This window comes from Pan troglodytes, chromosome 6 (genome assembly GCF_028858775.2).
Source record: "Pan troglodytes isolate AG18354 chromosome 6, NHGRI_mPanTro3-v2.0_pri, whole genome shotgun sequence".
Taxonomy (NCBI): Eukaryota; Metazoa; Chordata; class Mammalia; order Primates; family Hominidae; genus Pan; species Pan troglodytes.
The window spans coordinates 145,673,656-145,688,607 of record NC_072404.2 but is presented as its reverse complement, the minus strand read 5'-3'; the positions used below and the strand labels follow the sequence as shown (position 1 = coordinate 145,688,607).

At 45.5% G+C, this 14,952-nt stretch overlaps 1 protein-coding gene and 1 non-coding gene across 2 annotated transcripts in view; both read right to left on the bottom strand.

The window, feature by feature from the left end:
- Positions 1 to 1,910: 1,910 nt before the first annotated feature.
- CPA4 (carboxypeptidase A4) overlaps positions 1,911 to 14,952 on the bottom strand; it is a 31,066-nt gene continuing 18,024 nt past the window's right edge. The window contains exons 10-11 of the mRNA XM_519380.7: positions 13,973 to 14,057; positions 1,911 to 3,593 (exon numbers count right to left, since the gene is read on the bottom strand). Coding sequence (XP_519380.1) covers positions 3,406 to 3,593; positions 13,973 to 14,057 — 273 coding nt within the window. The 3' untranslated portion in view covers positions 1,911 to 3,405. The remainder of the gene's footprint in view (positions 3,594 to 13,972; positions 14,058 to 14,952) is intronic.
- Positions 6,700 to 6,803, bottom strand: LOC112209939 (small nucleolar RNA U13). The gene has a single exon (XR_002944923.1). It is a non-coding gene; the product is annotated as a small nucleolar RNA U13 (small nucleolar RNA).

Sequence of the window (14,952 nt, the reverse complement as noted above, 5' to 3'; positions counted from 1 at the left end):
TGTGAACAAAGTTGCTATGAACATTCTTGCCTATGTCTCCTGCTGTACAATTGCAAGAATTTCTTGAGGCCATGCCTAAGGTGGAATAGCTGGATCATAAGGTGTAAACTTGAGAAGATGTCAAACTGTTTTGTAAAGTAGTTTTACTAATTCAGCTGCCCACCAATAAGGTATGAGACTCTGCCATTCACATCCTCTCCAACTTTTTGATTTTTGTAAATTGAATGAGTATAAAATGGCATCTCATTGCAGTCTTGATTTGCGTGTCCTCAATCACTAATCATCCTTTCATATGTTGATCAGATATATCTGCTTCTTTTTTTTTTTTTTTTTTTTTTTTTAGAGACAGGGTCTTACTCTGTCACCAAGGCTGAAGTGCAGTGGTTTGATCATAACTCACTACAGCCTCAAACTCCTGGGCTCAAGCAATCCTCCCACCTCAGCCTCCCAAGTAGCTGGGACTACAGGTGCACACCACCACACCCAGATGATCTTTTTCCTTTTCTTATAGAGACATTGGGGGCGGGGTCTTACTATGTTGCTGAAGCTGGTCTCAAACTCCTGGGCTCAAGTGATCCTTCTACCTCAGCTTCCTGAGTAGCTGAAACTATAGGTGCTTGCCACCACACCCAGCTAATTTTTTATTTTTATTTTGTTTTTATTTTTGTTGAAACAATGGTCTCACTTTGTTGCTCAGGTTGGTCTCTAACTGCTGGGCTCAGGCAATCTTCCCACCTCGGCCTCCCAGAGTGTTGGGATTACAGGCATGCGCCACCATGCACGGCCTGTGCTTCCTCTTATGTGAAATGCTTCATTATACCTTTGGTGCATTTTTCTATTGGGTTATCTGTGCTTTCTTTATTGATTTGTTGAAGTTCTTCATACATTCTTTGTCTGTTGTTTGTATTAGAAATATGGTGAACATCCTCTCCTGGCCTTTAACTTGTTTTCTCCGTTTCTATAATATCTTTTAATGAACAAAAGCTCTAATTTCATTATAGTATCTGGCATTTATGTCTCGTTTAAGCAGTCTTTCCCTTGGTGGGGTGTGGTGGCTCACACCTGTAATCCCAGCACTTTGGGAGGCCAAGGTTGGAGGATTGCTTGAGGCCAGGAGTTCAAGACCAGCCTGGGCAACATAGCAAGGCCCCATCTCTCTATAGAAAGAAATAATAATAAAATTTTAAAATAAATCTTTCCCTTAAGGAATCTGAAGGATAATCTCAGTCTGAGGAGAGTGATCACAATTAGGCCCAGGTGAGAGGCCAGTCACAGAGGCAAGCTTGGTTATGCTTACCGAGGCACAGCCCTATCTGAGGCAGTCCTGACCAGCCAGCACAAGCGGCCAGCTGGCTGACTGGCAGGCGTGCTCTGGCTATAGAACTGGATATATCATGCTATTAGAGCTGGGTGCTATTAAAAAGTCTAATCATAGACTTTAATTAACTTTCCTTGCTCTGACGCCCGCTCACTAAGCAACCTTCTGATTATAATTTGGCTTCCCATGTATCTTGCCTACAGGGAGAGAATGTACTGCTCAGGCCGACGTGAGGATCCAATCCACTCACCGGTTACATGCCACGATGTAAATTAATAAATCTGCATTCTGATTTTATCATCTGCCTCATCTGAGGTCTGTAGGCGTGAGTCAGCATCCCCTAGTTTAATCAACATGGACACTGAGACTATCAAGCTTTTGAGCTGAAAAGCTAAGAATTAGACCCAGGACCAGAGTGAAATCACCGAGGTAACATTGCCCTGGAGGACCCTTGGCCTGATGAAGGAGGACTTCTTACATGTCATGCGATACAGACAGGGATTAAAGTCGACTTCTGACATTATAAAGAGTTGCATATTCAAAACCATAGCTTGGTTCCATTCAGGTGAAGGCAAAGAATAGGAGATGATCATGAAACTCACATTGAATATTTATTGGCTTATAAGCACACACCAGATGCTGTACAAATCCTAGGCAGGAGGTTAAGATTTACAGACATGTTTGGTAAAAGCAAAAAAACAAAAACAAAACAACAACAACAAAAGGACAGATGGTACGTGCTGAGGTGAAATGAAACAAGAGGCAGTTGGTTGATGAATTCTTGCTCTACTTAGGAACTTGTGGTCCAGGATACAAAATAGACAGACACACACACACAAACACACACACACACACACACAAACCAGGACAAGGAAACACAGGATACACCACAGCACAAATGGGAATGTGCCAGGGTGGTGAGATTATCCAGGCCAGATGAGTGATTTAGGACCTGTAAGATGAGGCCTAGATCTTTGAAATGAGTTCAAAAGGCAAAGAGGAGGTAAGCCCATTAGGACAGATGGGGATAATTTCACCATCCTGCAATTTAGATGGTCACTTCACCCAGCCTTCCTGGGCACAGTACCTACAGTGACACAGATCCCCTCCCGCCATCCTGGTCACACTGAATAACAAAGGGAGGAGAGGAGTAAGAACTGTAGTATCTAGAAATTCTCAGCACAGTGAAGGAAAGTGATCTTCTACTTTGTATTCAGGCCTAAAAAAGGAGGGGAGGGGCCCGGCACAGTGGCTCACACCTGTAATCCCAGCACTCTGGGGGGCCAAGGAGGGCAGATCACCTGAGGTTGGGAGTTTGAGACCAGCCTGACCAACATGGAGAAACCCTGTCTCTACTAAAAACACAAAATTAGCCAGGCATGGTGGCATGCGCCTATAAACCAAGCTACTCAAGAGGCTGAGGCAGGAGAATTGCTTGAACCCAGGAGGCAGAGGTTGTGGTGAGCCAAGATCGAGCCATCACACTCCAGCCTGGGCAACAAGAGCAAAACTCTGTCTCAAAAAAAAAAAAAAAAAAAAACAGGAGAGGAGGGAGGGAGAGACCTTCACTGATATCCCTACAAGATTTGCTGCTCAAAGGAAAATATTTTCCAGGAAGACTGCGAGAAATTAAAGGAAATCCTACATCATCTTTGAGACCCACCTAAAGACAAGCGGTGTCTCCCACAGTGCCACCAGAGCAAGGTCACTGGCTTGGCTAGATGTGGATGAGGGTAGAGAATCATCTCAGATGTTCTTTGGTTCTAAAAATGAGGTAGAGAGAGACATGCCACCCAGGAAGGGGTGATGCTGAGTGCAGCCGCCCAGCCAGCAGGGTAGAAGGAGAAACAGACAAAAGGCTCATCAAAAACAGCAGGACCAAAATTGAGCAGGCTGGCAGAACCAGTTCTTGCAGGGACACCGCCAGGACACACGACTCCAGGGAGCTGGCTGGAGAGGGGCAGGCCTGTGTGCTCCACAAACCCAGAGGGCTCTGACTCACACAGGAAGGAATGAGCTCCTTTAACAATGGCCTCAGTGCGTGCACGTGTGGGTACAAATAAATGTAGACAGAGCAGGGCCATCGCCTAGTAGAAGTTGTCCCGCACATGCTCCATGATGGTCTTCAGCCCCAGCCACGTCTCCTCCGCAGTGGGGATGATCTGGTTAGCTGGCAGGAGAAAGCCATAGGTCCCGGTATCTCTCAACTCAAATGTGAATGCAAATTTGATGCCGTTGTCATACGCCCAGTCGATGCTGCTCCCGCTAGCTGGATCTGTAAGTCGGAGGACAAAACACTCTTGAAGCCCAGTTCCCTCCTGGGTTAGATGGGAAGGGGCCAAGAGCTCTGCCTGCCTGGGGTTCCTTAAGGAATCCAGAGTTTGCTCCTCAAGTCATCAGTCCTATGACAAAATCATCAGCCTGATCCCTAGGTCTCAGGACATCCTGCATTGGCCTGAGGTGCACACTGGTCTCAAATCAAGAGATCTGAAACCCCTACTCCCACCTTATTACTAACGCTGTGTCCGTCCTGTAAGTCCCTCAAAACCAATCTCTACAGAGAGTGTAGTAGGCAGCCTCCAAGGTAGCCCCAATGATACTTGGATCCCAGAAGTCAGGTCTTTGTGCAGCTCCCTTCTACATTAAATAGGGCTGACCTCACTAGTGTAACTGACAGGATGCTGCAGAAATGAAGCCGTCTGACTTTCAAGGCCAGGTCATAAAAGACACTGTGGCTTCTGCCTTGCTGTCTCTTGGATTACTCACTCTGGATAAGCCAGCTGTCATGGTGTAAGGACATTCAAGCAGGCCTCTACAGAGATTCATGATAGTGAGGAACTGAGGTAGTGAATGAAAAATGCAAGCTGATATGGTTTGGCTGTGTCCCCACCCAAATCTCATCTTGAACTGTAGCTCCCATAATTCTCATGTGTTGTGGGAGGGACCCAGTGGGAGATAATTGAATCATGGGAGTGGTTTCCCCCATACTGTTCTCGTGGTAGTGAATAAGTCTCATGAGATCTGATGGTTTTATAAGGGGAAACCCCTTTTGCTTAGTTCTCATTTGCTCTTTGCCCTGCTACCATGTAAGACATGCCTTTTGCCTTCTGCCATGATTGTGAGGCCTCACCAGCCACGTGGAACTGCGAGTCCATTAAACCTCTTTTTCTTTATAAATTACCCAGTCCCAGGTATGTCTTTATCAGCAGTGTGAAAATGGACAAACACACAAGCCTTAGGTTGACTGAGGCCCTGGAAGACATCTTGACTGCAGCCTCATGAAGGATCCTGAGCCAGAGCCATCTAGCTAAACCATTGAATTCCTGCCCTACAGAAACTGTAAGAAAATGGACGTTGATTGTTTTAAGCTGCTAAGTTTTAGGATTTTTTTTTTAACATGGCAAGAGATAATGGATACGGAGAAGGGAGCACAGCCCTTGGGACTTACCTTTGCCAAAAGGCTTATGAAGGGCAAGAGGTCCATTTTTCTGCTTCTTACCAGTCAAACTCTACTAGCTCAGAAATTGCCTAAGAGTACAAAGCATAGATAATTTTTTCTTTTTTCTTTTTGAGACAAGGTCTCAGTCTGTCACTCAGGCTGGAGTGCAGTGGCATAATCACAGCTTACCGCAGCCTTGACCTCCTAGGCTCAAGTGATCCTCCCACCTCAGTCTCCCAAGTAGCTGGGACTACAGGCACATAGCACTATGCCCGGCTAATTTATTTATTTGCAGAGATGGGGTCTTACTATGTTGCCCAGCTGGTGTCAAACTCCTGGACTCAAGTGGTCATCCCACCTCAGCCTCCCAAGGTGCTGGGATTAAAGGTGTGAGTCCCACGCCTGGCCTGGATGACATTAAATAATAAAATGATGTCAGTAGCAGCTACCATCTGTTGAGCAGCTACTATGAGCCAGGCATTATATCAGACACTTCACACTTAAGATCTCCTAATCTTTAAAAACTCATTGAAGTAGGTTTTATTGTCCTTGTTTTACAGATGAGGAAATCCAAGCTCAGAATGGATAATTCACCTAAGGAAATACAGATGGAAAATGGCAGAGCTGCAATCTAAACCCAGGTCCATCTGATAATAAAGCCCAGGCTCTCCTCAACCAACTTCAGATCTAGTGAGTATATTAACAAGCCTGTTACATGGAAATATGGGTCCTTTGGCTTTTCCATGGTTCCTGAGAGCTGTGTGATTCCTGAATAGCATTTGTGATTTTTCTAGGGATGCTTCCAGTGAGACTCCGTGCTCCCTCCCTGTGTGGTTCCCATGGCCTTTCTTTACCTCAAGAAAATGCTGAGTGAAAAGCAATGGTACCAGAAGTTTCTAGAAGTTACTTATATGGCAAGTGCAAGTATTTCAGAACACATTTGAGATTCAGGAAGGAGGCAAAAAGGCTTCTGCTGAGCAGTCAAAATGACGAAGTTTGTAAACTTCACTTTATTTGGGTCCCTGCTGAAAGCTACCTACTCTTTAAAAACAATAACAACAACAAAAAATGGGAACACACTATTAACGCTGTTCTGCCCCCGTATTTTTCAATTAACAATTGGTGAGTATTCCCTTTTAGCGCACATAGATCTACCTCATTCATTTAAGGGCTGTGTAGTGCTGCATTGTGTGAATGCACCAAATGTGTATTTATCCTGCATTCTCTAGGTGGACATTTTAGACACTTACAAGGGTTGGGGCTCAGAAAGTGATATCCCAAAGGCTGATGTTTTGACACACTGAGGGCCCTCAGAAGCCACCCCCGAATCAAGGTCCCTCTAACTTCTTGTTCTCCATACCTGCCCCACCACCAAACACAGGGAGGGACTGTCTGTCTTTGGAAATTTCCTCATCTGACCAAGAAAGCATCTTTCCAAAAGAAATGCAATTGTCTTAAACACCCTCCCTAGAGGTCTCATCAAATAACCAAGAAAGATAAACCACCAGAAGAGATGAGACTGGGAATCATCACCACACCCAGACAGACTTCATCTATTCTTCTGAGAGCAGCTCCGAGAGATTGCCTGGAGGACTTTATCTGCTTAATAAGACAAGCTTTGTTCCTGTACAGCTCCGCCCCTCACCGTCCTGTAATATCTGCCTCCCGCCTCCCCAGTCCATACATCTCCTCCCTCCTGTATGAAAAAGGGTATACAAGCTTCTGTGCCCCATTGGGTTATTGGGAAATCATTCTCTTTTGATTCCCCTGTGCCATGCACACTAAAATAAAATTTTGTATGCCTTTTCTCCTATCGATCTGCCTTTGGTCAGTTGATTTTTCAATGAACCTTCAGAAGGCAAAGGGGAAGTTTTCCCTTGGCCCCTATACATGTCTTTTGTAACTATAGATAATGCTGTCATGAACACCCTTTCTTCCCCCATGTCTGATGGGTAATGCACCAACATTGTAACAAAATTGGAGGAAGGCATATGTCACACATGAGCGTGAAAACCCAATCACCACGCTTATGAACTACAAAAAGTACATGAAACTGCTTTATCCACAAGTCAGATGAACCCAAAGAACTTGTTTCCAAGCCCTTCCTGGAGCAGAATCAGTGAAGAGGAGGGGAAAGGGTTGCTAGAGGCTGTTGGCCTGAAGCAATACAAGCTACTGCTGACAGTCTGGCAGGAGAAAGGAGACACAAAACTCTACAAAGCAAACACAAGAAGGAAAACAGGCCGGGATCATTTAGCAGAAGGTCCAAACAGTCCAAGACGGCAGAGTAGGCCTTTAGCATATACGAACTGAGGTTGAGAAGTACACTTAACCATGAAAAAAGGGGCTTAAATCTCTTCTCCATGCTCTGTTTTAGAAGGCAGAAGAGTGTAAAATCCATTTTAGAATTATTTTCCTCTAAAATGGCGATCTAGGAAAAGGTCCAGCACTTGAAAGGACAAACGTCGACTGTGTATGTAGCACACACCATAACCTATGGCGTTGGATAGAGTGCTATTATACAAAAATTGATTGCTTTTTTTTTGAAAAAACAAGGAGGACAGACAAGGCCTATAAAGAATATGGAAGATGGGCTCTTAGAAAAGGTGGACATTTTGGCCGGGCGCTGTGGCTCACGCCTGTAATCCCAGCACTTTGAGAGGCCGAGGCGGGCAGATCACCTGAGGTCGGGAGTTCAAGACCAGACTGACCAACATGGAGAAACCCCATCTCTACTAAAAATACAAAAATTAGCTGGGGGTGGGGCACATGCCTATAATCCCAGTTACTCGGGAGGCTGAGGCAGGGGAATTGCTTGAACCTGGGAGGCGGAAGTTGTGATGAGTGGAGATCACGCCATTGCACTCCAGCCTGGGCAACAAGAGCGAAAAGAAACTCCATTTCAAAAAGAAAAGAAAAGGCAGAAATTTTATGTCTCCTGGACAGCCCTCGGGAGAGCCTTCCTCCTCTTCTGTTGGAGCAATCTGATGAGTATCTCCCGGTTTTGGCAGTTTATACTGTGGAGGAGAGAAAAGAATGTGTCTGATGCAGGAGGACAAGGCCATTATTTAAGCTGGTGTTTGACCCACAGGCCAGGACCCTGGTGACCCCCAAAGATCTTTGGAGAGGACGTCCTCAGAGGGCACCTACCAAGTCTCTTTTAACTGTCTTTGGCCCCTCACTCCGTTCTAATTAAGCAGAGGATGCAGAAACTCTCCAGGTGTGTTGTCTGAAGAGTTCCCACTTAGCAACACTAATATCAAGAAACCATGAATTATTAATGGTTGTTGCTGCAATTAGCAACACAAACACCAACATCATCTGATGGCATCTGAAACAGAGACAAGACTGTTGAGATGGAGTCCAGAGGAGGGCCCGGGGGGTGGATGGAGAATCTTCCTAAAAGAGGGGGTCTGAAGTGAAGCCAGTTGAAAGTGAGTCAAGTTGGAGGGGAGAGTGGGTGGAGAATTGAAGAGGAAAGAAACGGCAGCGAGTTTGCAGGGGTTCTGAGGGTGGATCAACTATTGAGACTATTATAGAAAAGCCAATAGAGGGGAAAGAAGGGCGAGGTGGCTCACGCCTGTAATCCCAGCACTTTGGGAGGCTGAGACAGACAGATTGCTTGAGCCCAGGAGTTTGAGACCAGTCTGAGCAACAGAATGAGACTCTTTCTCTACAAAAAAAAAAATACAAAAATTAGCTGGGCATGTTGGTGTACGCCTGTACTACCAGCTACTCAGGAGGCTGAAGTGGGAGGATCACCTGAGTTTGGGGAAGTCGAGGCTGCAGTGAGCCGAGATTGCACCAGTGCACTCCAGACTGGACCAGAGAGTGAGACCCTGTCTCATAAAATTTAGAGAAATAAAAGGAGGGCACCACCCTAAGGGGGATCAGAGTTGTGCCTTCCATGTTCATACAGCCATGCATCACTTCACAATGGAGGTATGTTTTCATCATCGTGCAATGTACTTACACAAACCTAGATGGTATAACATACTGCACACCTAGACTATATGGCATAGCCTATTGCTCCTAGGCTACAAGCCTGCACAGCATGTTACTGTACTGAACACTGTTGAAAGTTGTAGCACAATGGTGAGTATTTGTCTATCTAAACAAATCTAAACATACGAAAGGTACAATAGGCCAGGTGCACTGGCTCGTGCCTGTCATCTCAACACTTTGGGAAGCTGACAAGAGAGGATTGCTTGAGCCCAGATAAAGATCCCTTCAGGTATTTTCTTCTCACAGTCTACAAGATATGCTCAGCCATAAGGCGCTCACCTCCATCTCATCCTTTCCATCCTCTCACATGCAAGCCCTATATTCAATACTCTTTCAACCTTCTATCTCTCTTCATATATGCTACCCCCCAAATCCCACCAGTCTTTTACCTTCAATTTTTTTTTTTTTTTTGAGACAGTTTCGCTCTTGTAGCTCAGGCTGGAGTGCAACCTCTGCCTCCCGGGTTCAAGCGATTCTCCTGACTCAGCCTTCCAAGTAGCTGGGATTACAGGTGCACACCACAATGCCCAGCTAAACTATTTTAGTAGAGACGGGGTTTCACCATGTTGGCCAAGCTAGTCTCAAACTCCTGACCTCAGGTGATCCACCCGCCTCGGCCTCCCGAAGTGGGAGGATTACAGGCGTGAGCCAACGCGCCCAGCCTCAACACCAATTTTAAACCCCAACCAACGCTCATGCTCTGATCTAATTAAAAGTTCTCTCACCATGTTTCACCACCTTACTTCCACTCACATAAAGGGAGCCCCAAATTAGTTTATAAATGGCAGCACATCAAAAAACCCTCCCTCCAAGCAGGATATGCCATCTTTAAGGGATATCATAATGATACCCACTCTCTCCCACCTAAAAGAGTTGTAGAGGCTGCCCCCTTGCCTTTGGGCACATCCTCCCAACAAACAGAATTAGTTGCCCTAAGAGCCCTAACCCTAGCAAAAAACACACAATTTATACACCGATTCTAAATATGCCTATAACATCATCCATTCCAATGCCCAAATTTGGAGCGAGCAGGGCTATCTCACAGCTGAGGGAACTCCTATCAGTAATGGAAAACTAATCCATCATCTAAAGGCAGCTTTACTTCCAGAAAAGGTTGCAGTTATCCATTGCAAAGGACATCAATCACATTTCTTTAGGGAACTGTGAGGCTGACTATTGAGCAAAACACATCTCAACCAATCATCCAATTCCCCAATACCTATTTCTCCTCATACAACATATCCCCTCCTTTTATCCTAAACACCAAATATAGCAACTAGTTATGGCGGGGGCACAATTCAAACCCCCATACTGGTTCATACAAAACAAATTAGTCCCACCTAACCCTGAAAAAACAACTCTTTTATGAGATATTCACAATCTCTTCCACAGTAGCCATTTACCTCTACAACATTTCATAAGTTCTCATATACACATAACCCCAGATATAAAGGAACAGTTAAAAGTCATTTCCCATCAATGCTCTATTTGCCACAAAGCGTCACCTTATTCCAACACTAAACCCCCTTCTTTCCCAACCTTTCAAGCCAGGGGACACCTTCAGGACAAGACTGGCAAATTAATTTTACCCATATGCCCCAGTAAACAAGGTTCAATTTCTTTTAGTTCTGGCTAATACCTTGTCAGGATGGGTGGAGGCTTTTTCCATCCAACAATCGAATTTCTATTGTCGCCTCCAAATTAATAACATAAATCATCCCCAGGTTCGGGGTGCCTCTTTCTTTTCAATCTGATAATGGCCCTGAATTCATTTATCAAATTACTCAAACACTTGCACAGGCCCTACTAATCACCTGGAAGCCACACATCCCCTATCACCCTCAATCTTCAGGAAAGGTTAAAAAAATGAATAACATTCTAAAAAACACCCTCACCAAGTACTCACTCCAAACACATACAAACTGGGTTACACTTTTACCTTTGGCCCTTCTAAAAATTCAGGCACTCCCACCTAAACCTCCAATGCTCAGCCCCTTTAAACTCACGTCCAAAAGACCACTCACACCTTTTGTTCCACCTCAGAGTCAAGCCCTGCCTCCACCAACCCCTCTCGTTTCCCCTCTTCTACATACCATCAGCCATTTTATTTGGGAATATGCTAACAAATGCCTGCCACAACCCGTAACTGACTCCTCTAATCCCTTCCTACAGCCAGGAGACTGGGTTCTGGTAAAAGATCCCAGTCCTACCCCCAATTCCCCCCTCACACCTAAATGGAAGGGACCTTACCAGATCATCCTTACCACACCCACGGCAGGAAAACTCCAAGGACTCCCCAACTGGTTTCATTATACTTCTCTCAAGAAAACAGACTTCCCTTCACCACATACCCAAACAACCAAGTCTAAAATCCCTCAGCTTTCTCTTGTGTCTCCATAGGACCCACTTCCCTTCACCTCACCCGAATCCCGAAGAAAAAGGAAGAGAAATCCACATACGCCGCTTACATCTCTTTCTCTCCCAAATTTTCATCGCTTCCTAACCAACCTCATTACAGCCCTTCAGTGGTACTCTTACAGAATTCCCATTATACATCCTGAACAGCTCCTTACTGTGCTGTGGGACCTATGGCTTCGAGGAACTTTCCAGGACTTTACTCCTACCCAAATAACTGTTTTCTCTTTTTCTTGTTTCTTTCAGTATAAATTCCCTAATCACATCAACCTCACCAATACAACCACTCCTAACTGCTCTCAAACTAGAACTCTCTGTAAACCTTACACGATCCCTCTTGCTGCAAGCTAACTGTTCCTTTGCTCCGGAATGCTGAATGTGCTTATCGCTGTCTTCCTCAGCTTACGCAGCTCTTCCTACAACCCTTCATGACCTTTTAACAGGAAACATAACCCTAATTTATAAATTCCAGAAAGGAGCTTCCTTTTTTAAAAGAGCTGACACCCTGGTCAGCGATTATCCTGCTTCCAGGGCCAATCAGGCCAACAAATTATTTCAAACCTATTACGACTCCCTACAACACCTCAAGCCCCAAGGCCCTCCCATTAAAGGGCCCATAACTAAACACACCCCCATTTTACAACAAGCCTCACTTTGCTTTTCAGCCTCTAAGGAAAATTTCCCTGTAGGGTCCTTAACACCTAACCAATGCAACCGCACTCATTATTATTAAACACCCCTCTGACCACCAAACTAACAAAGTTGACTACCGAGGATCACCAGAAGCAAACAGAGCATTTTTGCAACTGGCTCTTTTCACAGCCTCTCCCTCAACCAATGCCTCTGGCCCAACTTTTGTTGTCCCTGGTGCCCACCTTTTTCCATGGTTGCATATCAATAGTGCAACATCTGACTGCATTAGTGTGTACAAAATAACTCTTTCTATATCTCTACCATAGTGGGTGTCTCCCTGGCCTCCTCCTTGTCCACCTGGAGTAATGAACCACAAGAAAGAAAAAACACCCCATCTTTAATTCACTTGTTTTCTTTCCATATCTCCACCTGTATTTACAACGAAGTCTTGTTCTTTTGGTGTGGCACCAACACATATCTTTGTCTCCACACCAACTAAACTGGAACCTGTGTCCTAGTTTATCTTTCTCCCTCCATTAAACTAGTTCCTCCTAATCAACCTTTACCCATTCCATCTGTCCAATCTGTTTTAAAAAAGAGGGCCATCCATATCATTCCTTTGATGGAGGCCTTAGGTGTAACCTCTATACTTGGATTGGGAGCAGGCAGATTGGCCACATCTTTAACATACTTTAAAAAAACTCTTTCAACAGAACTACAGGGTTCTTTAAAAAATATAGCCCGAAGCCTTATAAAAGCCCAAGACCAACTAGACTCCTCAGCTGCAGTCCTCCAAAATAAATGGGGATTAAATCTTATAACAGCTGAAAAAGGGGGCCTCTGCCTCTCATTGGGTAAGAATCAGGCCTAGTAAGAAACACTGCTGAAAAACTTTTAAAAAGGGCTAAAAAGCTAAAGGAATAGCAAAACAACCAAATAACTTCTTGGTTTGGAAACAAAATCATAACACAGGTCATCCCATTCCTGGGTTCTGTCCTAATAATATGCCTAGGACTAATGTTCTTACCCTGCCTAATCAACCTTTTTCAAAGATATTTAACTGACAGAATCCTGCCCATCTCACAGACTACTACCCAAAAACATCTACAGACAGCATTACTCCTACAGTCAATCCGAGACCAAAAAACTCTCCGTGCCCTCCTCAGCAGGAAGTAGCCAAAAAGAACATGCTGCCCTTCATCCTTTTATAACTATAAGGTCTGGATTGACAGAGCAGGAGCATCACCATCTTGGGCAAACACTGCCATTTTAAGTTCCCCTTGATTAAAAACTAGCCCCAAACATCAGCCTAATGGGTAATGTCAGCATGACCAGAAACATTCCAACTCTAAGATAAACCTCCCCTCCAACCAGAAACATGCCAACCCCAAGATAATCTCCCCACTGATCAGAGATATTCCAACCCAGGAAATAAAACTCTCCTTCACACAGAAACATTCCGAGCCTGCGATAAGCTCCCTCTCCCTAAACCCTTAAATACCCTTAGTCTCTAAGAGAGAACACTCCTGACCGAAATCAGCCAGAAGCCCCTCTCAGGTTTATTCCAAGAATAAACCTGTCTTTGACTGCTAAGCTGTTTTTTGTGTTTCTTTCCTCTTTCTTTAACTCTTACAAGAAGAGGGCTTGTGCTGGAAAACTCCTCTTTATAATAACCATCAGATCTCATGAGATTTACTCACTATCATGAGAACAGCACAGGAAAGACCTGCCCCCATGATTCAATTACCTCCCACCAGGTCCCTCCCACAACATATGGGAATTCAAGGTGAGAGCTGAGTGGGGACACAGCCAAACCATATCAGATGGGGTCTTGCTATGTTGTCCAGGCTCAATGTTTGTCCATCTCCTTTAGGAAGATGAGGGAGTCTCCCTCAACTCCACTACCACCATCAGTTTACCAACTGAAAGGTGGGTTTCCCTTGAAAATGAAGGGATGGGCATGAGGAATTTTTGATATGATGTTGATGAAGGGGATTGCATGCAACAGCTGTCACCACACAGGCGTGATGTAGTTCAGTCTATTACCAACAACAAAAACAATCAGATGACAAGTAAGTCTAACTTACAGCCCTCCTCCCACTCCATTTCAAGTTTTCTCTCAAAGTGCTTTCTAAATAACTCATAAATAAGCGAGTACTTACAGACAGTGGTGCAGGTGGGACCCACTTGGTACTCAGTGCCCGACACAGAAGCCAGAGCTTTGGCCGCAAGCCTCGCCACCTTGTCCTGGGAAGGGGGCATCCGTGGAGTGAGAAAAAATGGATCCTGAAGCTTGACCTTCCTCAGCTGCTCTGCTCTGGGATGGTTTGGAAGATTCTCAGCCCCTCCCCTGATTTCCTTTCTGGTCCCTTGTTTCCCCTTCACCCAGTGCCAAGGCCCAACTGTAAACTGAGGGAGGTGGCATGGTTCCTTCAACTCCTTCTCCCACCACACCCCCAGTTCTTGACTCCCAGTTTGGGGGAGGAGATGAGGAGGGAAGTGGAAGCCTGTGCATTATGTACTCAGATTGGAAGAGATGGGGGTTCTGGGGCTGCTCACTGACCCACTAGGAATCTAGTAAAGGCACCACCGTCTTCACCTATCCTGAGAAGGGAGACATCATGCACACATGAGGGAGGGCCAAGTATGCTCAAGAGAAAGCTCTCAAAGAGTAGGGTGTTGCAGAGTGGAGGAGGAGAAGGACCGCCATAGGTGGATGATCCCTGTGTAGAGTGCCTGCCTGAGAGGCCGGGTGGGGGTGGGGGAGCAGAATCAAGCCCGCACTTTGCCATGAGCCTGGGAGGGGCTGCATCTGCCTGAGGTTTAAGGGCTGGCTGTGAGCCTGGGCAGCCACCTGCAGTCACCCTCCAGATGCCAGGCCTGCTCCTGATGGCCCACGTTCTGGATGAGACACAGAGCACCCCAGGCTGTGGCCTTCGCCCTCCTTAAACTCTTCTTTCACTAGAGTGAGGATCTCTCCCTCTTGCCCACCCAGGTGCCACCCACAGTCCTTGGCAAGCAGTGGGTCCACAATACATGGCAGTCAGAAAAACAAGGGAGAAGGAAAGGCGGGGCAGGCATGGTTCTGGGAACTCATAGCAGACACAGAAATAAAGGGCACTGTTTTCCTGTCCCCAGCAGA